The following is a 27,432-nucleotide window of genomic DNA, read 5'->3' on the forward strand; positions in this document are numbered from 1 at the left end:
ATAAAAATTTTATCTTGTATCTAGGTTGCCATACTAAAACAGATTAAATTTGCAAATGGAGTTACGTACTGTATTCCAGCTTCAGGTCATTTTTGCTAGCCCTTGTGTTTTAAGTTTCTCAGTTTGATATCTAATACTTCTAAGACTAGAAATTTAGTCTGTAAATTGACATATGCCGTATGTTAAAACAGTATCCTTTACACTCTGGGACTTTATAATTCCTTTCATGGTACATTATTTAATTCTTGCAACTGGTATTCAACTGTTTTAATATTCATTGATTATATTTATTAAATCTGATCCAGTATGGAGCTGTCATTTGTGATACTTACAGTGTGACTGTTATCACCTGTGCACTTCTAGCTCATGATATGAAATCCACAGGGTGCATTTTGATGCCTAAGACTTACAAAGTCGTAAGAACTGTCTACTGGTAATTTCTATGGACTTACAACCCTAAGCAATCAATTTATATAAATTGGATGTTAGGCCTATTACTTGATTTTTTAAAAGTTGATTACAAACTGGTAAAAAACCTTTAATTTCAAAATTTTTCAACTTTTGCTCATTTGAGCATGAAGTGCTCTTGGTGAGCTACTGCGACCACTCACTGTACATCATCTGTCCATTGTCCACTTGTCCACACTTCTCTTCAGATGACGTCTCTGAAACCTGTACTAGATGGAAATTAATGAAACATAGCCTGGATGGTCCTCTACCAAAGTTGTTCAAAGAATTCTGTTTCCTGAAGAATTCTGGTAGCCGTTAAAACTCTTCTTCTCCAATACCACAAGGCTCAGTGCTTAGATATCTGATATGTAGCATTGTCCAGTGGTCTTCTACAACGTTCATTCATTCATTGACCATACAGATGGGGGTCAGCTGTTTTTCATAGATGAAATTGTGAGTGAGTGAGTTGGGTTTTACAGCGAATCGACACAAAATGGTCATATATCGCCGATGAAATTGTGGTCACTTATCTTAATATTTTAATTGTGTAAGAAAAACTATAAAAAATCTCCTCAAGGCATAAAGCTTAGATATTTAGCAAATAGCATTGCATATAGGTCTTCTACCAAGAAATCATGTATATTGGGTCATTATATGGCTCTACTGTATTAAGTTAAAGGTCTGTTTATTAAGTATCATTAATGACTTCTGTTCTTCATTGAAAGTAGGTGTTCCTGAAAATCTATCAGTTGCATTGACTTTTGTCTATTTGAGACAAAACGTGTTCTGTTCCATATAAACTTAATTACGCATAAGTATACCCGTGTAAAGGTGCGAATAAAGGCAAATTCGAAAGATATTGAGGACAGATTTAATAGGATTATTCTCCTGCAGTAAATTTTTCTTTAACACCGTTTCGTTGTTTACAGTTTTGCAGACTAGACAATTTGATAATTTTAACTAAAAGAGAAAGATGACAAGCTTTAAATCTTTAATATCTGACGCGAAATGCACAGAACTTCACCGCGTTGTAGAATCTGAAGGTGATAAGTTCCTGTGTTTTACCCGATTCACCTCCAATTGGATCTTGTGTGTGACAGATTCAGTTAGCAACCACAGCTGATTTTTCAAAGTAGCTTAACCAGTGTTTTAATAACATATTCATATTCTGCTTAAATAATCAAACAAAGAACTTTTTAAATTTTTGAAATATCTTAAAAAATAAAAAAGTTATGAAGATTTGAAATTTCTTAAAACGTCATTTTTTCTGGAATTTTTCCTCTATATAAATAATAAGGAACTTATTCGCAGTCGCGGACCGTTAAAACTCCTATGTTTACATTAATGTTTGGTCTTCCACTCATTTTAAATGATAAGTAGCTGAAATTTGGCATACTTATGGTATTTTTCCTGTAGAATACATTTCTGGTGTCTGTTTTGGCATAAGGTGTATAACTGCCTTTATATTTCACTTACAATGAGACATGGTTACGATTTTTTTCTTTTTCTAATTGTTATATCTGGACTCCAACGCTGTCCAAGTTCAAGTATGTTACCATATTACCACTGTTTTTTTCATAAGACATACAAGACATAATGTATAGGACTAGGATTCTAAAATAAAGCATATAAAAACTAAATTTATCATTTTAATTAAGAAATTTAATGTATCAGATATTCCAGCAGACTGGCAAAATGGCTTAGACCGGTCATGACTCCAGATGTAATTCTGAAATACATAGTGTAAACTGTATCAGTATATGACTATACATTTTAAATTATTATACATATACTTTTCAAATGATTTCCTAAACAAAAATAATATATAATAATCATTAGACACGTGCTATGTATGAACAATACTATTGAATTGATATTTTCATTTTTTCGTACCCGTTAGGTACGAACAGGTTGAGTACGAAACGCGTATGAAAAATCGTCCTTTTATGCATTGAAATTGCGTAAGTAATAACAATTATTTACAGACTTTAATTGGAAATAAAAACACTTTCTTGGAACATTCATTTCTGGGGGCAAATCGTGACTCTTTTCCTTAAATAAGAAAATAATTCATAACGAAAGTGAAATTCCGGTCAGCTGTTCGTCAGCGTTGTTCCGACATTGAATTTTCTCAATAAATATTACTTCTGCTTTGTAGTTTCAGTCAAATATTAATATTTTTTACAGACATACATATTTTCCAAATAAAAACCGGTGGAAATAGGTCTTTTTACATGATTTTCGAGCCGAATCAATCGATTTACCGCATTGACCTAATTGATCAATTTTCCAACATGGCGGACCGCCGAGTGAAAAAAAATGGAAGCGGGGAGTTTGAATTTAAAATGAAAATGCGGCATACTTGTAATAGGTTCCGAAACATAATTTTGGTATCAAATTAATTGTTAGGGTTTGTATTAATTAAAAATAAATGTTAATTCAGCGAATATGGTATATTTGGGCGTATTTTTCACGTCAACTTTACGGAACGATTTCTCCGGTTTGGGGGGTCGTATGCAAATTTAAGACACACCTACGTGTAGGTCGTCCAATCGGCTGTCTTCTGATACAAGTCATATGAATATTAATGAGCACTACGCGACCCGCGTTTGCATTTGAAAGGAGTACATATTGCCCGCGGCGAGTAATAAAGTAATTAACAACTAACTGTCAATAAACAGTGGCCAGATTAACTAATTACTGGGGCATCTGGAATGACTGTAAATCAGATTTATGAATGTTTTATACTGTTAGAAAGATAATTTTATCACCTTTTAAATGGTAGTTTTTATGTTTTTGTAGCATGACAAAAAAAGATTTTATGGGGAAAAAAGTACACTAACCCCTAGAAATCACCAGAATTCCAGCTGATAAGCCATTGATTTCTTTATCAGCTGTGGTTGCTACTGTGACAGATGGGTTAGCATTGTGGAAAGTGGATTTGGACGAAGAGGAAACAGATGCTCTTAGAGACCTGGCTGGAATAAATACAATGGACGCATTCCTGACAAGATTCAGGTACATATATTAAAATTATACCATGTACCGATTTATTATCAGGACATAGATACTTTGTCTTCTAAAGGGATTTGAGTATTTCACGGTGCATAGCCATACCGGTGGACTCGGCGAAATCTGCTATATCGGCGGTTTCTTTGCATCGATACCAGCTATTCTTTGCTGCAAAAGATGTCCAGGTTGGTAGGGGAGGCGAAAAAAAAGCGAGCTGCCATCCATGATCATAGGTATGCTGCTCCAAAATAAGGTGAGCACGGAACATTAGAATGTCTTTACTATGTATTTTAGTGTTTACTTTTTAATTATCAGCTTTTTTGCTCACAAACTCGATGAAATTAGTTGATGGTGTACTGACATGGAACACAAGCCCAACCTTTTCCAGTCTTTAATGGCTTTTTGCTTTGATATCATACATATTAAGCGCACTATTGGTATTCATTTTTCAATATTCTTCCAAAATATACTGACAAATAGGCCGAAATGTAAATGGAATTATTCAAAACCCCTTACTTTCGGTTTTATCGGGGCACCGGCGGTCGCTGCACACCAATTTTTGATGCACAGGCAGGCTCTCTGCATTACGCACAGACAGGCTGTATGATAATGACTATCTGGACACATTATAGCTTAATTAATTTGGTGCGTAGATCTGACTTCATGCCTTATTTATTTCAAAACGTCACAAACCAAGGTTAAAATGAGTTTATTTTCGACCCATAATATTACTATATTAAAATACTTTAAAGATTTGCATTGAAGTTACAATTTTTCTATTTAGATGCATGATTTTTTTATTTAACCAGGAATTCTGAAGACGTCTGAAAAGTTACAGGGCAGATTTTTCGTTTCAAAAAATCTACTAAACCAAGAAAAGCTATTTTGAAAAGTTGTGTCTCCTCTTAAATTTCTTTCAGCAGTGTCGGTTTCAATTGTTCTACAAATGCAAATTTAAAGCTGCTTTTTGTTTAGTTATTTTTATCTTTCATGTGTGTGTGTGTGTGTTTTTTTTTTCAAATTACACAGACTGAGAATGTTTTCAAAAATGTTAAGTTGTTTATTGTTAATAGGGTCGATATCAATATTTTCTCACTTCCACAAACTGCGATTTTATATTGATAGTCTAAACAGTTCGCCATATCTACATTCGTACAAGTATTAGAAAAAAAAACACAAGAAAGATAAAAAAATAACTAAACAATAAAAAGCAGCTTTAATTTTACTCTCGTAGAACAATTGAAGCCGACACTGGTGAAAGAAATTTAAGAGGAGAAACAACTTTTCAAAGTAGCTTTTCTTGGTGTAACAGATATTTGGTAGATTTTGTGAAACGAAGCGATTGCATGTAAAGGTTTGACCGTCCGAAATTTAAATCTGCCCTGTATCTTTTCAGACATCTTCAGGATTCCTGGTTAAATAAAAAAATCTTACATTCAAATAAAAAAATTGTCACTTCAACGCAAATATCTTAAGTATTCTAATATAGTAACATTATGTGTCGATAATAAACTCATTTTCACCTTGGTTTTCGACATTTTGATAAAAGGCGTGAAGGTTGTAAGTTATAAAAAAGTCAGATCTTCACACAAAATAAATTAAGCTATAATTTGTCCAAATAATCATTAGCATAGAGCCTGTCTGTGCGTAATGCAGAGAGCCTGCCTGTGCATCAAAAACTTGTGTGCAGAGAGACCGCTGGTGCCCCGACCAAAAGTAAAGGGTTTTGAATATAGCCTATTTGTCAGTATTTTTTGGAAGAATATTGAAAAATGAATACAAATAGTGCGCTTGATATGTATGATATCAAAGCAAAAAGTCGTTAAAGACTGTGGAAAAGGTCGGGCTTGTGTTCCATGTTAATACACCATCAACTAATTTCATCAAGTTTGCAAGCAAAATAACTGAAATTTAAAAAATAAGCACTACAATACATAGTAAAGACATTCTAATGCTCTGTGCTCTGCTTATTTTTGAGCAGCATACTTATGATCATGGATGGAAGTTTGATTTTTCATCTCCTCTACCGACCTGGACTTTGTTTTTTAGCAAATAATCGCCGGTGCCGAATCAAAGAAACCGCCGATATAGCAGATTTCGCAAAGAGTCTGCCGATATGGATATGCACCGTGTATTTTGACAGCTGTCACTGTCCCTCTTAAGAGGAATGACAACTAAAAGATATCAGATTATGAAATTAGCAATCCAGATCAAATTTGTAAGGCTACTTTTGCATTAGAATTACTCAATTAGCTTATCAGGATGGCTTACATGTACGATATATATCTATATTTTATCAGGCTGGTAACATTGCCCGATGGGGCTTTCGACATAAAAAATAATATTTTTTGAAAAATAATGAAGATTTTCTTTCAAACTTGGTCCATTTATTAAGCATGACATATGATGCATATTAAGATAGAAATAACTTTGTTGCCTTCAGTTTTGTTAGAATTACTTTTTACGATGCATAATTTTTGAAGTCCAAAAAAATTATGTTTTAATGCAATGTTTAAAACAGAAAAGGGTTCAATGGCTTTCTATTGCTCCAAACTTGTGCGCCAGTACCTTTATTCTATATATTTAGGGTTAATACTTTGATTTTAGTGCAGAGGTATGAACAATTTTTTTACAACTAACATTTTTATATAATGTAAGTGAAAGCACAGTAAAATGTATACATTTATGTACTAGTGCAATAATTTAGAGCATTCGAATGATAAAACAATTATTTTTTTCCTGTATATTTGATAACCATTACAAGACACATTGAAGATTTCCTTTTACTCATGTATGTTAATTGATTATCAAACAGATTGTTCCGTGCCAGTTATTTATTGTGAAATAATAACATAAATAGGTTCATATGCCTTGTCATGTCATAAAGTTTGTTTTTAACAGTTTTTTTTCTGCTGAATGTCCAATATAATTCATTTACATTCGTTAATATGTAATCAACAGTTTATTTTGATAATTTATGATATTAATAGGCACAGGACATAATTATAGGTTATTAGATTGTATCGAGAAATATGCACAAGTTCTGCAGCGGAAATATTGTGCGACTTTAGGAGCGCAATATTATTCTGCGAAAGAACGAGTGCATATTTCTCGATGCAGATCTAATAATCTTTTTATTACATACACATACTACATTTGTAATTATTACATAAATGATATAAATTTGTTCTTTGGCCTGAGTAAAACTGAAAATACCGTTGTTAAAGAATTTTTGAATGTGACGATATTCATGAAACTGACGTCACATACCCGATATGAAGTATGAGGTTCCACTGTAACTTAACGGGATGTATAATTGAGTACCCGGTTTGGAGTTCCTCAATCATTTACGTTTCGGAAGAAAATGTAAACAATTGGGTGTATACCATTTAGATTAAAGTTTTAGGTGGATATTGATTATTGTCTTACTTGATATTTCATTTTCAACAAAATCTAATACGTACATAATCCAACATATCAGATATTATAAATGAGGTCTGTAACAGTCTGAGGTTCTAGAGGTACGGATCCGTACTCCTAGACACTTCCTGTTTTATAGTAACAATCACTCAAGGCCATGGAGGCAGCGAACATCCAAAAATTATAAAGCTGGCCTAAATGTCCTATTACATGTAGTTGGACTACTTATGCACCAGCTAGGGCCTAAATTTACTATTGTTTAGGGTAACATACCCAAAATGTTTAGGTAGGGTAGTCCAAATAATAGAATGTTGGGGGCAGTGTGATAATTTTTGGCAACTGTTAAAATATCATATCATAAAATAAGCCATCCAGTTAAGCAGAATGAGTAAGGCTAGTGAATTGGCAGGTAGGTGGTGGTGGTGTTTTTTTTTTTTTTTTTGCTAAAACACTATAGAAACTAGAATTGTGTTACAGGTGAAGGTAACTTTAATTTACTGTTGCTTTGTGTAAAATGAACATAAGCTCTGTAGAGCTCTTGAGTGACCCTATTTTAAGAACAGTTAATACCAGTTATACCTTACCCGCCAGCAATTTTGGTGGTACACAGTCTGAGGCAATCTGGATAAAATGCCTTGCAATGGGAGTAGCCAGGAATCAAACGCGGGCCTTTACCTCTGTAGGTAAAGCATAGTCCTGTGAAATTATGCAGTGTATCCAAACTCGGGTCTAACATGAATTTATGTTTTATATTTTGTTTATACTTACAGGAATGGATTTCATACAGGAGATCTTGATGTAGCTATCGTTGGAAACAAAGTAACTGTTACAGTTGGTAAAGGTTCCTCCAAGGTTAGTGTGGATTTGTATGAGGCAAAAGCAGCAGAGAAAAAATCCGAGATGCAGAACGTTCTTTTTAGGCTTGCCGAGTCGTCAACAAAGTTAGCAACAGATCTAGACAAAGCTAATCATACTATAGATACACTGAAGGCACAAAAAGGAACGGGACAAGCACAGGCATTCATGGATCTTGGACCTAAAAAGGGACCAAACCCAGCAAAAGCCAAACCCACAAAAGTTGGAATGAGTGTACTTAATCCAACTAGCAAGAAACGTAAAGCAGCTCATGGTGTTGTGTTTGACTGACATTTTTAATGCCTACCAACATAAAGTCATACATCCAATTTCTTCATGGAATTACAGTTGTCAATTGTGTCATTCAAAATGTTAGCAAAGTATCCATATAGACAATCTGTAACATAATTATGCCTAAATGTCATTTTAAGCTGCTTAGTAGGCAGCTGGTTTTAAATCACAGCAGACTGGTGAATAAGTCATTTGCTAACATTGTCTTTTTTCTTTAATAAACAATACACATATAAGGTTCACTTGCCTCTGAATGGCCTGTAATCTGAAAGTATTTATTGGGAGTAAATTCTAAGTTTCTTTTCATCATGAACAATTGTTTTATCAAATTGCATGCAATATTTAACACAGGATTTATTATTGAAGAAAATTTCAAATTTAAAGGATTTTTTTCATTGGGCACAGCTGTCGGCCACAATCAGTCAGCGACCATATATTCAGCTGGAGAAGCTGGACCTATGTCTAAAATATTATTGTAGTCTTTGACAGTACTCACTTCTAAAAACATTCCAGTTTCCCGTTTGTCTGAAATATGGTAAAAACTGTCTGTTTTCTGAAAAGTTGCGACTTTCAGCAATATTCAGTTATGCATTTTTCTTTTTAAAAAGTTCAGTATAGAAAATAAGCCCTGGTAAGAAACAGTATCTAATTTTTAAGTTACCATCTGTTTGAAAAAAATTCTAATGATGGTGTAGGCCATTTAAGGTTTAAATGAACCTTGTCTTTTACATTATAGTTAGTTATTTTAAAGTGGCATTATGCGCATCTTACTGCACATAGTGTGTTTTTGGTGAATGTTTTATAAAAGCAATTTTTTGTTTCTGTGCATTTAAATGTGTTAAATTAACGATAATGCCGCATAAGTATTTGAAGTTTATGCTTTAGAAATAAAGAAATCGGACTGATAAAATAATGGTCCTTTTCTTCAATCTTCTACGCTTTAGAAATAAAGAAATCGGACTGATAAAATAATGGTCTTTTTCTTCAGTCTTTTATGCAGTAATCTCCCTTACCTATAGGTAGAGATTTCTGAAGTTGAAGGGAAGCAACTCCTGCGTGCAGTTTGACTTTTCTCAAAGACTGCCCCAGTCAAAATAAGAAAAGTTATACTTGGAAAGTTATTATTTCTTACAGTGAGTTTGGTATATTGGGTTAAAAGCTGTAATTTCCTCCACCCTTTTTACGCACACATCTATTTCAGCTTTTTTACTTTATTACTTGTAAAATGCGCAAAATTCCACTTTAATGCAGTGTTCATAGTTAAATTTTGTGAGCAATTATAATGATTTTTTGACATATAACAATAAATGTTCAATACTTGTAAATGCATCCTTTTTTTGTAAATTTTCATGTACCCATTCATGTACTAGTAACCACATATATTATTTAATGTATTCTAGCTACCAAGGTTAATCAAAAGACCTGGACAAATACTTTTTGAAACCACTTTGCACAAGATTTATTGATCGGTCTCAAAGCAACTGGACAAATCCAGTTAATGTCTGGATGCTAAATTTTCTGAAACATGCTTCTAAGCCACAGCTGGGAAACAATACTTTTGTTTAATATTTAAGAGTTTAGTTGCCAGGAATTCCTGAAGTAGCATCTCTTTCAGTTGTGAGGCATTGCAGCACTTCTTTAAGATAAAAGAACTTCTTTTAAAAAAACAAAACAAAAAAAAACAAGAGCTTGTAAGACTACGAAATGCCCCCCATTGATGCATTCAGTAACTGCACAAGGAACAGAAAATATTTGGTCACTGTGCACTGGACGTTTGACGTACTGACCTGGAATAAATAATTATGGGTAATTTACCAGTCATAAGTGACCTCCATATCAAATGTGATCTTAGACCAAGGCATTCTCTAGTTATTTGGCAAAAAACGTTCTACTGTTCTGGGTCAATGTGACCTTGACCTCTGACCTACTGACCTCAAAACGAACTGTCACAGGAGTGACTTATACCCACACAATACGGTCTTGTCACAGAAGAATGGCAACCATAAGAAATTTAAACAAGAGGACCATGATGGTCCTGAATCGCTCACCTCTTCCCACATGACCCAGTTTTGAGTATGACGTCGTTTTTATACGCCCGTTTGAAAAACTGGACGTATTATGGGAACGCCCCTGGCGGGCGGGCGGCGTCCACAGACTTTGTCCGGAGCATATCTTCTACATGCATGGAGGGATTTTGATGAAACTTGGCACAGTTGTTCACCATCATGAGACGGAGTGTCGTGCGCAAGAACCAGGTCCCTAGGTCTAAGGTCAAGGTCACACTTAGAGGTCAAAGGTCAAATTCAAGAATGACTTTGTCCGGAGCATATCTTCTTCATGCATGGAGGGATTTTGATGAAAGTTGGCACAGTTGTTCATCATCATGAGACGGAGTGTCATGCGCAAGAACAAGGTCCCTAGGTCTAAGGTCAAGGTCACACTTAGAGGTCAAAGGACACAAGAAAGAAAACTTTGTCCGGAGCATATCTTCTTCATGCATAGAGAGATTTTGATATAACTTGGCACAAATGTTCACCACCACGAGGCGGAGTGTCGTGCGCAAGAACCAGGTCCCTAGGTCTAAGGTCAAGGTCACACTTAGAGGTCAAAGGATACAAGAATGAAAACCTTGTCCGGAGCATTTCTTCTTCATGCATAGAGGGATTTTGATATAACTTGGCACAAATGTTCACCACCACGAGACGGAGTGTCTTGCGCAAGCACCAGGTCCCTAGGTCTAAGGTCAAGGTCACACTAAGAGGCCAAAGGTCAGATACATGAATGACTTTGTCCGAAGCATTTCTTCTTCATGCATGGAGGGATTTTGATGTAACTTAGCACAATTATACACCATCATGAGACGAAGTGTCATGGGCAGTTCCCTTTTTTAGAATTACTTCCCTTTGTTGTTACTATAAATAGCTTATATTGTAACTTTTTCATTACTAGTCGTAGGGAAAAATCGAGACCACTTTTTTGTAGTACAACATGCATGCTACATCCAATTATGAGGTGTATTTTGACCAATCTCTACCTGGTAAAGATTTTTGTGTGGACTTACAATTTTTTTTTTTCTTTTTTTTTTTTTTTCTTTTTTTTTTTTTCTTTAAAGATTACCTTCCCTTAGTTGTTACTATAAATAACTTATATTGTAACTTTTTTATAATTGACCATAGGGAAAAAACAAGACCACTTTTCTGTGGTACAACATAGATGTTACTTTCAAATTTTAGGTGTATTGTAAGGTATCTCTACCTGGTAAGGAGTTTTTTTGTGGACTTAGAAAAACAAAAGACTTACAACGATTACTAAACAACCACAAAATTAAAATTCCATTTGCAAATACAGGTGCTAGAGTAAAGAAATTTGCTGTGACGGGCGTATATTGTGACATTCTGGCACTCTTGTTTCTATCATTTTAACATAGTGACCTAGTTTTTGAGCTCATGTAACCCAGTTTTGAACTTGACCTAGATATTACCAAGATAAAAATGCTGACCAATTTTCATGAAGATCGACTGAAAAATATGGTCTCTAGAGAGGTCACAAGGTTTTTCTATTATTTGACCTATTGACCTAGTTTTCAAAGGTACGTGACCCTGTTTTAAATTTTACCTAGATATCATCAAGGTGAACATTCTCACTAATTTTCATGAAGATCTCTTGAAAAATATGGCCTCTAGAGAGGTCACAAGGTTTTTCTATTTTTATACCTACTGGCCTAGTTTTTGACTGCACGTGACCCAGTTTCTAAAGTGACCTAGATATCATCAAGGTGAACATTCAGATCAATTTTTATGAAGATCCATTGAAAAATATGGCCTCTAGAGAGGTCAAAAGATTTTTCTAATTTTAGACCTACTGACCTAGTTTTTGACCGCAGTTGACCCAATTTCAAACTTGACCTAGATATCATCAAGATGAACATTCAGACCAACTTTCATACAGATCCCATGAAAAGTATGGCCTCTAGAGAGGTCACAAGGTTTTTTTATTATTTGACCTACTGACCTAGTTTTTTAAGGCACGTGACCCATTTCAAACTTGACCTAGATATCATCAAGGTGAACATTCTGACCAATTTTCATGAAGATCCATTCAAGGGTATGGCCAATAGAGAGGTCACAAGGTTTTTCTATTTCAAGACCTACTGACCTAGTTTTTGATCGCAGTTGACCCAGTTTCAAACCTGATCTATATATCATCAAGATCAACATTCAAACCCACTTTCATACAGATCCCATGAAAAATATGGCCTCTAGAGAGGTCACAACGTTTTTTCATTATTTGACCTACTGACCTACTTTTTGACGGCACGTGACCCACTTTCAAACTTGACCTAGACATCATCAAGATGAACATTCTGACCAATTTTTATGGAGATCCATTCACAAGTATGGCCTCTAGAGAGGTCACAAGGTTTTTCTATTTTTAGACCTACTGACCTAGTTTTTGAACGCACAGGACCTTGTTTCGAACTTGACCTAGATATCATCAAGATGAACATTCAGACCAATTTTCATACAGATCCCATGAAAAATATGGCCTTTAGAGAGGTCATAAGGTTTTTCTATTATTTGACCTACTGACCTAGTTTTTGATGGCACGTGACCCACTTTTGAACTTGACCTAGATATCATCAAGATGAACATTCAGACCAACTTTCATACAGATCCCATGAAAAATATGGCCTCTAGAGAGGTCACAAGGTTTTTCTATTATTTGACCTACTGACCTAGTTTTTGATGGCACGTGACCCGCTTTCAAACTTGACCTAGATACATTACGTATCATCAAGGTGAACATTCTGACCAATTTTCATGAAGATCTCATGAAATATATGGCCTCTAGAGAGGTCACAAGGTTTTTCTATTGTTAGACCTACTGACCTAGTTTTTGACGGCACGTGACCCAGTTTCGAACTTGACCTAGATATCATCAAGATGAACATTCAGACCAACTTTCATATAGATCCCATGAAAAATATGGCCTTTAGAGAGGTAACAAGGTTTTTCTATCATTTGACCTGCTGACCTAGTTTTTGATGGCACGTGACCCAGTTTCGAACTTGACCTAGATATCATCAAGATGAATGTTCTGACCAATTTTCATGAAGATCTTGTGAAATATATGGCCTCTAGAGAGGTCACAAGGTTTTTCTATTTTTAGACCTACTGACCTAGTTTTTGATGGCACGTGACCCAGTTTCGAACTTGACCTAGATATCATCATGATGACTGTTCTGACCAATTTTCATGAAGATCTTTGAAATATATGGCCTCTAGAGAGGTCACAAGGTTTTTCTATTTTTAGACCTACTGACCTAGTTTTTGATGGCACATGACCCAGTTTCGAACTTGACCTAGATATCATCAAGATGAACATTCTGACCAACTTTCATAAAGATCCCACAAAAAATGTGACCTCTAGAGTGGTCACAAGCAAAAGTTTACAGACGCACGGACTGACGGACGGACGGACGACGGAGCTCACCTTGTCACTTTGTGACAGGTGAGCTAAAAATACTTAGAATAATATAAAACGTAAAAAAAACTTAATACCTAAAACAAAAATTTTTACTCATCTTTGGAGTACTTCATCCTGGGCTTCCGCGGCACAAATAAGTAATACTAGTATATGTGCCCAGGATGAGGGATGAGGTAAATATAAAAATCTCTAATATTAGAGATACACTAAAATTGAATACAAAAGAATGTCTTTCCGACACATGTTACCACAGAAAAATGTATTTACTTTTTACATAGGACTAATAATAAAAAAGTTACAAAAATACCTAAAATATTGAAAATCTAAAAATAGACTAATTCTTGGAATTTAAAGGGGAAGTAACTCAGTACAAAAGTTTAAAAAAGAAAAAAGGTTACCTCCCTTTGGCTCTAAGCCAGTCAGAATGATAAATAGTGAAAATTAACCTTAAATTCTAAGTATAAGGGGGCATAATTCAAGAACAATTGGTGTCAGAGTTATGCACCTTGTGTCACATGATGTGGGTGATAAGGTGGAACATCTATTTTAAGTTTGAATCAAATCCATTTAGTAATAACTGAGATATAGTGAAAATGCATCAAAATTAACCTTAAATTCTAAGTAAAAGCGGGCATGATTCATGAAAAATTGGTGTCAGAGTTATGCACCTTGTGTCACATGATGCAGGTGATAAGGTGAAACATCTATTTTAAGTTTGAATCAAATCCATTTAGTAATAACTGAGATAATAGATTTCGCGACGGGATGGGACGTGACAAAACTGACTCCTAAACAGCCCCCACCCCATACATGTTTGGTGGATCAATAGGGGTCATCTACTGGTCATGATCAACCTCCGTATGAAGTTCTGTGATCCTAGGCCCAGGCGTTCTCAAGTTATCATATAGAAATGGTTTAACTGTTCCGGGTCACGTGACCTTGACCTACTGACTTCATAACCAATAGGAGTCTTCTGCTGGTCATGATCAACCTCCGTATTAAGTTTCGTGATCCTAGGCCCAAGCTTTCTCAAGTTATCATCCAGAAACAGTTCAACTGTTCCAGGTCACTGCGACCTTGACCTTTGACCTACGGACCTCAAAATCAATAGGGGTCATCTACTGGTCATGATCAACCTGCCTATCAAGTTCTGTGACCCTCAGGCCCAAGCGTTCTCAAGTTATTGTCTGGAAACAGTTTTACTGTTTCAGGTCGCTTTGACCTACTGATCTCAAAATCAATAGCGGTCATCTGCTGGCCATGACAAATCACCCTATTAAATTCCATGATCCTAAGTCCAAGCCTTCTCTATTTATCTTCCGGAAACCGTTCAACTGTTCCGGGTCACTGTGACCTTGATCTTTGATCTATTGATTTCAAAATCAATAGGAGTCACCTGCTAGTCATGACCAACCTCGCTATCAACTTTCATGATCCTAGTGCCAAGCGTTCTTAAGTTATCTTCCGGAAACCGATTGGTCTACAGACAGACAGATCGACCGATATCTGCAAAACAATATACCCTTCCTTCTTCGAAGGGGGCATATTAAAAAAGAATTTTACTGCAAGAGTTATCACTTTAAAAAGTTCATACAAGTAATGTTAATCTCCCTGTTTTCTGAAGACCTCGGTCATTAAAGGTGGCAGAACAAAATTGTTGATCAAATTTTGTTATCCAGTGGTCATCATTACCTTTTATTAAGGACTACAGTAAAATACAGTTTGCCCTTCTAGTAGGTAAACCACTAGACTGTGTATCCAGAGGTTGTCAGTTTGATCCCCAATATGAGATAATTATGCCGACTACAGTAAAATACAGTTTACCCTTTATGTAGGTAAACCACTAGACTGTGAATCCAGAGGTTGTCAGTTTGATCCCCAATTTGAGATACACTGACTACAGTAAAATACAGTTTGACCTTTTAGTAGATAAACCACTACACTGTGAATCCAGAGGTTGTCAGTTTGATCCCCAATTTGAGATATGCTGACTACAGTAAAATACTGTTTGCCCTTTTAGTAGGTAAAGCACTAGACTGTGAATCCAGAGGTTGTCAGTTTGATCCCCAATGTGAGATACGCAGACTACAGTAAAATACAGTTTGCCCTTTTAGTAGGTAAAGCACTAGACTGTGAATCCAGAGGTTGTCAGTTTGATCCCCAATGTGAGATACGCTGACTACAGTAAAATACAGTTTGACCTTTTAGTAGATAAACCACTACACTGTGAATCCAGAGGTTGTCAGTTTGATCCCCAATTTGAGATATGCTGACTACAGTAAAATACTGTTTGCCCTTTTAGTAGATAAACCACTAGACTGTGAATCCAGAGGTTGTCAGTTTGATCCCCAATGTGAGATACGCAGACTATAGTAAAATACAGTTTGCCCTTTTAGTAGGTAAAGCACTAGACTGTGAATCCAGAGGTTGTCAGTTTGATCCCCAATGTGAGATATGCTGACTACAGTAAAATACTGTTTGCCCTTTTAGTAGATAAACCACTAGACTGTGAATCCAGAAGTTGTCAGTTTGATCCCCAATGTGAGATATGGTCTTGAAGTTTCGGTGTCCGATAACCTTACATGAAGAAGTTGCGAGTTACTGGTGGAGAACACTGTCAGTACTGGCATGAAATCTAGAAACACAACAAAGTTAAATGACTTATGTTGTGTATTGTGAACTGACAAAAAAACTGCAAGAACTTTCATCAAAAAAGAACAACTACTTGAATTCTAATAAGATCTTGCAGATCCTGACGTTCGACAAGAAAACAACACAGAGATCTTTCATTGTCTTTAATGCAGAGAAAAAACTGACACAAACATAATTGTACATACTTTATTATGAGGATTTCACAAAACATAACAGCAATATCAATAACAAAAAAAATTCTCCATCATGGAAATATATCTGTCTAATGAGATCTCTTATTAGTAAATAAACATACTGTATACAGATTTAATGGCACCTGTAATCAATTGGCTTATTATCAATAACATACTTCTATACATAAATGCATATCAAGTCTTATTTAAGTCCTAAAATGGTTAAAATCACAATTTCATGAGGAAAAACTTCATAGTATAAAACAGAATGCAATGAAAAAAATTGAACCTCCTGGCCATAAAGTCTTCAAAAATTATTAAGTATATGTGTCAAGGAACTTTTATTTATTATATACGAACTGTCATGTCATGGGTCATATAAACAAATACAAAAAAGAAAAACTGTGTTGATAATTCAAAAATATCACAATATATATTTAAAGGAATATACCTCCAGAGTCCAGAATGATACAGACTATTTCATAACTTGAAACATGCTACAATGTTCATAAAATATTTAAGTCATGAAAGCTGATATTTTAATTATCTTACTTGTCTTCCTATGCGAGACAGTGTTTTCAATATCTGAAGGGACAATGGGGAATGTGAAGCCGGGCATTAGCCTGATTTCTCATCTATGCCGTCCCAAAAGTTGGATAAACAGTGTCATTTTTCTTGCCTATTGTGTTAAAAGTCATGATGATGAATCGATAAATATTGGCCTCACAACAGGCTGTCTAGCATACCCTGACAAAAAATTAGGGCTAATTTTAGGGCAATTTGTACAAAAAAATAGGGCTAAAATTAGGAATTTGGTACAATTTTAAGGAAATTTTAGGGCTAAATTTAGGAATTTTCAAATTAAAATATGGACTTTAAAGACCATGTAATGTGCTTACCTTTATGTGATTGACATAAAAGTAACTCACAAATAGTGCTTTATTTACAGAAAAGACGTCTACCAGCTTTCCACTGTTTTCAGCTATTGTTGGCTGTATCCTGGAAATAAACAGAAATGAGAATTAACTACTTTGACTAAAAGTACACATTAAAAAGAGCAGAGTGCCACTAGCTATACACTTACTACGTCTGACTGTAAAGAGTTTAATTATGGCCTCCTCTTCTCCCCTTATAGCCATCACAATCCACACCATATTTTTTTATTCTTTAATTTTTTAAACAATGAAACAATGCCAAAAAGTAAGAAATGCTGTCAACTGGAGTACAGTGTATTGCCAGCAATAGTACGTATCAGAGTACACAAAATGAGAGTGAACTAAGACAAGTGTTCAACAAACTCATAACTATGATTAATTTGTACAGAAATTATAACACACTTATTACCAACAAATACATAGTTTTACAACATTCAGCATGGACATCAGGTACTTGATATACTTAGAAAATACAAATTAAACCAGCACAGGTCATTAAATTAGCAAATTCACAAAAACTGTTTCCAAGCCATACATTTGTTGACATCAGTGCATGATTGTGAGAAAAATCTCAAGAATCGTCTCCTCTTCACCCTTTTCAGCTATCACATTCCACAATAAACAATTTGTTAATTTGAAGCATTGACAGCTCAAAAAATTGCAGTGGGAAAAATATACATCTAATAGTCTAATAAAAATGTTGATGGGCATCAGTTACATATTTGACTAGAAACTTGTATAGCTTGCAAACAATACATACATGTATATAGAATAAATCTGAACTGTGATCACATATTACATAATTATGAAGAACAGGCCAAGTAAATAATCAGAATTTGACCTGATTTTTTATTATGTCTACACCTATATACACCTATTAACTAGGTATTACTTCTGCACTATGTGTATGCTACACTTCCAGTGAAGGAGCACTAAATATCCCTCATAGATCTTTCAAGTATCACAATTTACCTTCAGAAATCCTATCTCTGTCATCTAGTCACAACCAATAACAAGCTGAACACATGGATCCACTGGTAAACTGCTTTGAACTGTGCTAAACTGTTTTTTTCTGAATTAGAACTTTTAAACAACATTTAAAACATTTTCTCTTTTTGATCATTGCAAAAAAGTTAAAAAATTAGGAATCTTTGTGAAAAAACAGGGCCTTTTTAGGAATTTCCTTTGATTTTTTAAAAAAATAGGAATTTTAGCCAAATTGAAAAAAAATAGGAAAAAGTAGGAATTTTAGGGACGCTAGACAGCCTGCAGAAACAAACAAGAGGGTCATGATGACCCTGGATCACTCCCCTGAGTAATTTGAGCTACATGGACAAGTGTAAGAGATCAGGTAAGAAAGTCAAATATAAGTTAGCATTGAAATCTTTTCCCAGTTGTGTGAACATGTTTCAAATGTCAAACTGATGCTAAAATATTAAGAAAGTAGGTCAGTAGGTCACATTCATGGTCACTGAAAGTCAGTTTAAAGATCGGTGTGCAAAACTGTATGTCATCAAAATTTCAAGGCTGTATCTTAACAAGAGGGTCATGATGACCCTGGATCGCTCACCTGAGTAATATGAGCCACATGTTTCAAATGGCAAACCATATTAAGAAAGTAGGTCAGTATTTCACATTCATGGTAACTGAATCTCAGTTTTAAGATCGGTGTGCAAAACTGTACATGTCATCCAAATTTCAAGGCTGTATCTTAAAAAACAAGAAAGTAGGTCAAGGTCACAGTCAAGTGATCCCTAATCGCTTGGGGTCATAAGGTTATTGTAATTAAACAGTCTAGAATAATTATTGAAGTATTTTTTCCTATATAACTCATATAAAAAGTACCCCCCAGGGTGGGGCCTCTTTTCACCCAAGGGGCATAATTTGAACTAACTTGTTAGAGATCCACTAGGCAATGCTACATACCAAATATCAAAGGCCTAGGCCTTGAACTTTCAGACAAGAAGATCTTTTTTCCTACATAAGTCTATGTTAAACTTGGTACCCCCAGGGCAGGGCCTCTTTTCACCCCAGTGATATAATTTGAATAAATTTGGTAGAGGAACACAAGGAAAGGCAACATACCAAATATCAAAGGCCTAGTTCTTGCAGTTTCAGACAAGAAGATTTTCAAAGTTTTTTCCTATACAAGTCTATGTAAAACTGAGGACCCCCCGGGGCGGGGCCTCTTTTCATCCCAGAGGCATAATTTGAACAATCTTTATAGAGGACCATAAGATGATGTCACATGCCAAATATCAAGGCTCTATGCCTTGCGGTTTTGGACAAGAAGATTTTTAAAGTTTTTTCCTTTTGGTTGCCATGGCAACCAGAATTTTGCATGGAATTCAATTCTTTGAAAATTTTTGAAAGGGGGCCACCCAAGTATCATTCCTGTGAAGTTTGGTGTAATTCTGCCCAGTGGTTTTCAAGAAGATTTTTTTAGAAAATGTTGACGGACGACACACGGCAGACATTGAGCGGTCACAAAAGCTCACCATGGATTTCAATTCTTTGGCAATTTTTGAAAGGGGGCCACCCAAGGATCATTCCTGTGAAGTTTGGTGTAAATCTGCCCAGTGGTTTTGAAAAAGGTTTTTTTTAGAAATTGTTGACACACAACTCACGATGGATGACGTACGACAGACATTGAGCAGTCACAAAAGCTCACCTTGAGCCTTTGGCTCAGGTGAGCTAAAAAGTGTAGAGAAATCAGTACTTTTGAAAAAAGATTCAACCAAAACTGTTCCTAGGATACTGAAACTTCACAGATCAAACTTTTAACTAGAAATGTGTCCATGGGACACAGATGCCCCCACTACATGAAATTAAAATGATAATTTTTTCCCAGGTCAGGGGCCATAACTCCTACAATACTGAATGAATCTGGACGCGAAATCCCAGGTGCACAACTGCACATGCTGACCAACATTCCTGTAAACTTTGGTGACTCTAGGTCAAATACTTTTGGAGCTACGCACAACACAACATTAAAATGACCAATTTTTAACTAAGTCAGGGGCCATAACTGCTACATGCCTGAATGAATCCGGACGCGAAACCCCAGGTGCACAACTGCACATGCTGACCAACATTCCTGTAAACTTTGGTGACTCTAGGTCAAATACTTTTGGAGCTACGCACAACACAACATTAAAATGACCAATTTTTAACTAAGTCAGGGGCCATAACTGCTACATGCCTGAATGAATCCGGACGCGAAACCCCAGGTGCACAACTGCACATGCTGACCAACATTCCTGTAAACTTTGGTGACTCTAGGTCAAATACTTCTGGAGCTACGCACGACACAACATTAAAATGACCAATTTTTAACTAAGTCAGGGACTATAACTCCTACAAGACTGAATGAATCCGGACGCGAAACCCCAGGTGCACAACTGCACATGCTGACCAACATTCCTGTAAACTTTTGTGACTCTAGGTCAAATACTTTTGGAGCTATGCGCGACACAACATTAAAATGACCAATTTTTTACTAAGTCAGGGGCCATAACTCCTACATGACTGGATGAATCCGGACGCGAAACCACAGGTGCACAACTACACATGCTGACCAACATTCCTGTAAAGTTTTGTGACTCTACGTCAAATACTTTTGGAGCTAGGCGCGACACAACATTCTCGGAAGGACAGACGGACAAGGGCAAATCTATATGCTCCTCCCCCCCCCCAAAGTGGGGGCATAAAAACTGTTAACACTGATTGTCATATATTTATCAAGCTGAAGTTATTTAAGCAGTTACACAACCATCTATAATAGGTCGTATCTGCTATTTATGACCTATTTACTTTATAATGCTTGTATCCAACAGCACATTATACTAGCATGCACTCTTATAATGTTACTGTGTGATGGATACAACCTTTTTCTTCAGCAGACATTTCTCAGACTAAAAATCGCTCATAAATAATAGCTACAGCATTTTATTTTTAATGAAATGGTCCAATAAAATGGGTCACATCTACATTTTATGTTCAGGTTATGGCCCTTTGAATTCCATTCCAAAAATGCATAGGTCATTATAAATACATTGTATGTCAATATGGGTAATGCCCGGCATAAAGTATATATTTACAACATCATAATATGACTACTATCGTAACAACATCACTAATAGGTTTCCTTAATACATCATTGGACAGTTCAACATTTTCCCAGCTAGATAAGCAAGAATATGAGTGTGAAACAAAGCACATACAAATTCTTTTCTATTATTTACATCAAGTTTTTACTCTGTGCCTAACAGTAGACCAGTTTTCTACACGATTTACACAAGGGAATTATAAATAAATGCTGCCTAAAATTCACTAAATTACTTTGTGTTTATGAGAACGGGAGAATTACAAGGCAAACTCCATTTTAATTCGACGCTTCAACAATTTATTTTGTCTTCATGTGTTTATGAGAGAATTTTTTAAGTCTAAAATTTTAAAATGTCCCCTATCTTAGGGAATACCCCTTCAAAGTTTTGTTTAAAGTGAAAGATACTTGAAAGCTTTGTTGAAACTTAATTTCATCCTAACGCTATTCAAGATATTTTACAGATTCTGTTGTGATAGAAGTGTTATCATTTGGAACTGAGTAAATTATCCAAATATTTTGAATGAAGAAATGACTGATTTCAATCTGGAGAGCTGTTTTGATGTCACTGAATCTGACAAATATTTGGTTCAATGGCACTGCAGACTAAATGTCAAGTCCCTATATATTAAGCCGTTGGTATTTGGTTATTCAATAGATTATATTTACAGCTATAAGTACTTTCCGAAATGAAACTATGTGCATTATACACCAATGTCACTTTTTGTGAATTACAATCACAAACAGGTATGTCATAATATTTCGCCCTAGGTACCACAGATCAATATAATTACATCTTTCAGGGCTTAAGCAAGGCTAAGATTTTAGGGAGAAGTCACTTCTCCCTCAGGTAAGATTAGGGAGAAATGGAGAGATTTTAGGGAGAAGTGGCGAGATTTTAGGGAAAACGTGGAAAGATTTTAGCACCATGACATGCAAGCTGAAAAAGGCCTAGGAACTAAATATGCTTTATATAACGTTACTATTTTTATCATTCCCTGTCTTTGTTTACAAAGTCTATTAATTTAAAGTAAATAACAAATTCACTGAAAATGTCAGTGATTCTGTTTTCTTATCATTTTTAACCTTGTGAATCTAATGAGATTAAACTGCAAATTCAAGATTTTTTTCACTCTTGCAATGATTGTCCAAACCAAAAAAAACCTTTAAATATGAATACAATTAAAAAAGTTAATTCCATATCAGCAAAAAAAAATATAAATCAAGCTCCCAGTGCTAATGCACTCAAAGTCAGTCACTTTAAATAACAAGTACTTGAATTAAATACATGTCAATAGCAGTGACATCACTATGACATCACACGGAATACACATCTTCTTTGATCTGCTGGTGTCTCTTTGATACCTGGTGTCGGCACACATTAAAGAAACAGTTGTCAAACAGGTTTAACTCAGTTTCTGATGGCAGGTGTCAAAAATTTGCGTAAATTTCAGTTAGGTTATTTTAGTCACAGAAAGTGTCAGTGATAATATTACGTTTCTAAAGTTTGGGTTTTGAAAAATACGAGTAAAATTAAGTGGATTTCAGGAAATTACTGGAGCCAAACATGGTAAGATACTTTCTAATGGTCAAAAAAGAATGTGTAAGCTTATGTGATATAAATCCCTACTGCTTTGTTTATCAATAGTCAGTTTACAAAACAAGTGTCCCCTTCGCACTTCTCGGTAATCTGAAGTAGGCGGAGCTTAAATTATGCTATCGTGTATTCCAGTCGTGTCAACAGGCCGATATCGGATAACTGGAGGAGTGTGGATAAAAAAATCAGGCGACTTGAATTTCGCTTTGATGTTAGATTAGAGCGAAGTGGGGAGCTACAAAGCGACTATTTCGCTCAAGTCGCTCCCTAGCTCAAGCCCTGTCTTTACTGATCCTACAACTTATATATTACAACATCATGGTCATAAACATGACATTTTGCTACAAGCAAAACTATTGTACCAGTATCTTCAATGATACTTCATTTTATTATCAGATTGTTAAAAGTTGTTTTTTCTCAATTAATAAGCTGACAAAAACACCTAAAGCTGTGCAGTAAGGGTAAAAAAAAACAACATATACTAATATATCCTAATTGTCTATGTGTCAAAAAAAAATATGACACTGTGTCTAAAACCGTTTTCATTTTCCACTTGTGTAAATGCAAGTTTTTGTTTGTTTTTGTTGGGTGACACAATTACAGGTCATATGGCAACTTTCCAGCTTTGATGGTGGTAGACCCCAGGTGCCCCTCTATGCATTATTTCATCATGGGCGAGCAGCTGAGTAGAACCACCAACCTTCCATAAGAGCCCGCTGGCTTCTTCACATGAAGATTCAACACCCTGAGTGAGGCTCGAACCCATATTGTCAAGGGCCAAGTGATTCAAATTCAGCAACCGTAACCACTTAGCCATGGAGGCCCCCCTCAGCAATGTATTTCATACCTGAAAACTGCAAAACTGCAATTCATTCCTTATACAGATTATAACAGAAAACAGATCTGATATCATGAGCATGCCCTGGTCCTAAGCTTACAGCTAAAAAATGGGCTAAAACATGTTTATGTAAATACAGTAAATGTAAATATAATAACTGACAAAACATATTCAAAGAAACTCAATATAAGTAACACATTTCCTATACAAGTAAAACAAAAGGAATACGATAGTCTTTGATTAACTGCTTGAGAAAGGTTCATGTAATCTTTATTGATTTTTCTAACCAAGTCTGGTGCATAGCTATCAAAAAGATACTGACTGAATGGCAAACAGTGCAGGTCATGATCAGACTGCACAAATGTGCAGGCTGATCGTGACCTGCACTGGTCGCAAAGGCAAAATCAGTCATGTCCAGCATGATAAGGGTTAAGAATGAGAATGTTTGACTAGATACCCACCTTATTTGGTAACAAGATACAATTTACCCAATACAATGAGCATTTAATCCAGAATGAAGATGAATATTACTGTATTATGACTGTAAACTCTTATTAACAAAGATAAAATATCTTTACTAGTTGGTCCACAATGACCTAAAGCATGTTCTAGTATAACTCCACACACTGCAAATCACTACAGTCTTGTTTTATAACCTCTTTCCATCTTAGCCTGCAGTCTTGTTTATAACTGTTCTACAAGTCTACACTGATTGAAACGTCTTTCCCTATTAACCTACTATCTCCACACAGTTTTTTTCTGATATATATACCACACATTGTCAGTCCACCAATGCAAGTCAAAATACCAGACAGGTACATGGCTAGATCCTTGTTACCGTATGTGTCAATGAGTAAACCTGGAAAACAAAGGAAAACACTTGCTGTGTTACTCAAACACTTTTCATTCAAATATTATTCTTTCAAAATACTGACATTTTCCTTCTAATTTAAATACAATGTTATAGGTTTACAAGTAGAATTGTGTCCATAGGACACAGATGCCCACACATCATCCTCAAGTTTTTATTAAGAACGGGCCATAATTCTAGATAAATAGCCATCGAAAAAAATTCATTATCCATTGTCATCTTCACAGGAAGGTCCTTCTTCTGTGAAACTTTCAAGCATATTCTTTCAAAACTGTTTGAGGAGTTGGACACACAAGATTTTTCTCTATATTCTATATAGCAAAACTATCAAATGGCCATAACTGCAGTAATTATGGGGCACATTTGGGACAAGTAATTTTAAAACCCCTTGATAAATGACAGAGTTATGAACAGGACATGAAAATTTGGTTGCATAGAGGCAATGACAGATGGTTGGAAAAGTGCAATCCTGTAGTCCCTGAAGCTGGCTTTAAACAGCAAGGAATTAATAAATAGACACACTATCACTGTGATGTAACCAATATGGTACAACCGTTTCTAGGTCCCATCTAAGATGGCAGAAAAGGCGAAATAAAAATTTATCCAAATGAATTAAATACATATTACCGAGAAACTGGTTGATTTTGCTGACAACATTTTTGTAGTTTAACCAAAAATGATTTAGTCATTGTCCAAATAGTATGGATTTCAAATTTTAAAGACGAACTGATGGGAACAGATATAATTTATCATTTACTTATAAGGTTGAAGACTGATGTGGATCAACACAACCATGAAAAACATTTATTCCTCTATCAATATCAATGGTTTCATAGAATGAGAAGTTTTATCTAAACACACTAAAACACATACCTGCAAGAGGTGGTCCACTAAACACACCAATTCCATTGGCAAACATGAGGTAACCAAAGCCATCACCTAGTGCTTCAGTACCCAGTAAGTCTGAGGTCACAACGACTAGAAGTCCAAGTATGATCCCAAACATCAGTCCAAATACCAATGAAATCATAAACAATCCAACAAATGTGTGAAGAACCTTCAAGGTTAACAGTAATGTAACAATACCCGCCCCAAAATTTCCTGCTATATAAAGTCCTACTCGGTTTATGTATTTGATATTTCCTAACAATCCACCCAGTACACAACCTATACACGACCCTGCTCCTGCCATCGTATATGCTATAGAAGCATTTTCTTTACTTAATCCGGCAGAATATGCGTATTCTGGAAAAAATATCAGAACAATGGCACCTCCTGCATTCCAGCATATATTACTAAACCAGTAAATTATAAAATCCATTGTGAAAACTGCTACAAAATGTTTCCGTAACCGTGCCAACATACTTAATTTTTTATCTGATGGAAGCATTACGGAGTTAGCTCCTGGCTCTCTATCTGTATCCGTGTCTAAACTATCCTGTTTTGGAATATTGCTATTACCATTAGGGGAATCAACTTCTGTCTCACAACCATTCACATGTGAACTACGTCTTTTTTTTTTATCATTTAAATTTTGTAGCTCCTCTGCTGCGGCAAAAGACGTTGACAATTTTTTCGGCACTGGACGCAACAAGGCGGCAAATATTAACAAGTGAAGATTTAACCCCGACACAATAAACAGAGATCCTCGCCACCCATAATAATCTATGATATTGAACATGATGATTGGGAACACAGCAGCCCCCATTCCTGACCCCGCAGTTGCTATTCCAGTAGACAGACTTCTGTGTTTGAGGAAATACAGACCACTAAGTACATGAGATGGTACATAAACCAAACAGTAGCCCAGACCTGTAACACAAATATAAATATAATAAATATATAATAAAGGTAAAGGCATTAACACAAATGGAATTTTGTGAAACAGCTATAGAATTGTATTATTACTAGGGATGGCAACGAATAGCATTTTTGGTATTCAAATATTCGGTCAACCTTCCGAACGAATATTCGGTCATCAGCTGATCAATAAAACAGCTCAAAAACTGATGTGCATATCATACCCTGACTCGCATTAATTCTACTTGCGTTTACACCAGAAATGATTCAGATATTGACGAATCAAGACTTACTAATCGTTCGCGTCACTTGTTCATCTTTTATTGTATAACATATTTGTAATCTGACTTTGTTCATATTTAATATACGAGTTTTATTTCTAACAAGGAGGTAGCCCCTATATACAAGTAAGTAAGGTTCTCTCACACATTACACGTAGCCGACTTCTTAATCTATCGGATGATTGCGTGAAATACTTCCAAACGGCAAAAGGCACAGGCAGCATTTTGACAGAATATTAACGTAACAGAATGAACCTTTTTCCCAGTCAAATGAGGTATTCTAAAACGCCAAAGAGTCTGATGAGGAAAATATAAAGAAATATTTGGCTTAAGTACACTACTTGTCCGAATATTGAGGCTTACGATACGAAATGCGTTTACTTGTTACATTTTGCAAAAATTATTTTTAGTCATAGCGATTGGATGATGCGATATACATAAAAATATACATTTAACTTGTTTTCTGTACTTTTCGGTATTTTTTTTACTCAGATACGTCTGTGATCGTCTTTGATTGAAATCCGAGTCATTAGATCAATTGATGTTCAATGCTATTTTAATTAACAGCAGTTCGCACCTATTGTAAACAAAGTAATTTGAGACCATCAAGTTTTCTAAAGGCAAGCAATTAGCGGCATTAACTGCAAGGTACAGTGTCAACACCA

The 27,432-nt window shown here is 35.5% G+C and overlaps 2 protein-coding genes across 7 annotated transcripts in view; one reads left to right on the forward strand and one right to left on the reverse strand.

Annotated features, from left to right (window-relative positions):
* The first annotated feature begins 1,333 nt into the window (after positions 1-1,333).
* LOC123527438 (uncharacterized) lies at positions 1,334-9,353 on the forward strand. The gene is made up of 3 exons (XM_053519958.1): positions 1,334-1,542; positions 3,358-3,468; positions 7,653-9,353. Exons 1-3 carry the CDS (start codon positions 1,424-1,426, stop codon positions 8,026-8,028), a joined length of 606 nt encoding a protein of 201 aa, XP_053375933.1. The 5' UTR covers positions 1,334-1,423; the 3' UTR covers positions 8,029-9,353.
* Positions 9,354-16,297: 6,944 nt separating this feature from the next.
* The window catches only part of LOC123527418 (monocarboxylate transporter 14-like), a 54,502-nt gene continuing 43,367 nt past the window's right edge, over positions 16,298-27,432 (reverse strand). For 5 of the 6 annotated variants that reach the window (XR_008366482.1, XR_008366479.1, XR_008366484.1 and 2 more), the window contains 3 exons: positions 25,560-26,498; positions 18,248-24,674; positions 16,298-17,339 (listed from right to left, as the gene is read on the reverse strand). Coding sequence is in view for 1 of the 6 variants with exons in the window: in XM_045306857.2 (XP_045162792.2) it covers positions 24,511-24,674; positions 25,560-26,498 (1,103 nt within the window). In the remaining 5 variants the exon portion in view is untranslated. Of the gene's footprint in view, positions 24,675-25,559; positions 26,499-27,432 lie in introns of all 6 variants that reach the window. The other variant, XM_045306857.2, reaches the window with a different exon arrangement.

This window comes from Mercenaria mercenaria, chromosome 1, assembly GCF_021730395.1.
Source record: "Mercenaria mercenaria strain notata chromosome 1, MADL_Memer_1, whole genome shotgun sequence".
NCBI lineage: Eukaryota > Metazoa > Mollusca > Bivalvia > Venerida > Veneridae > Mercenaria > Mercenaria mercenaria.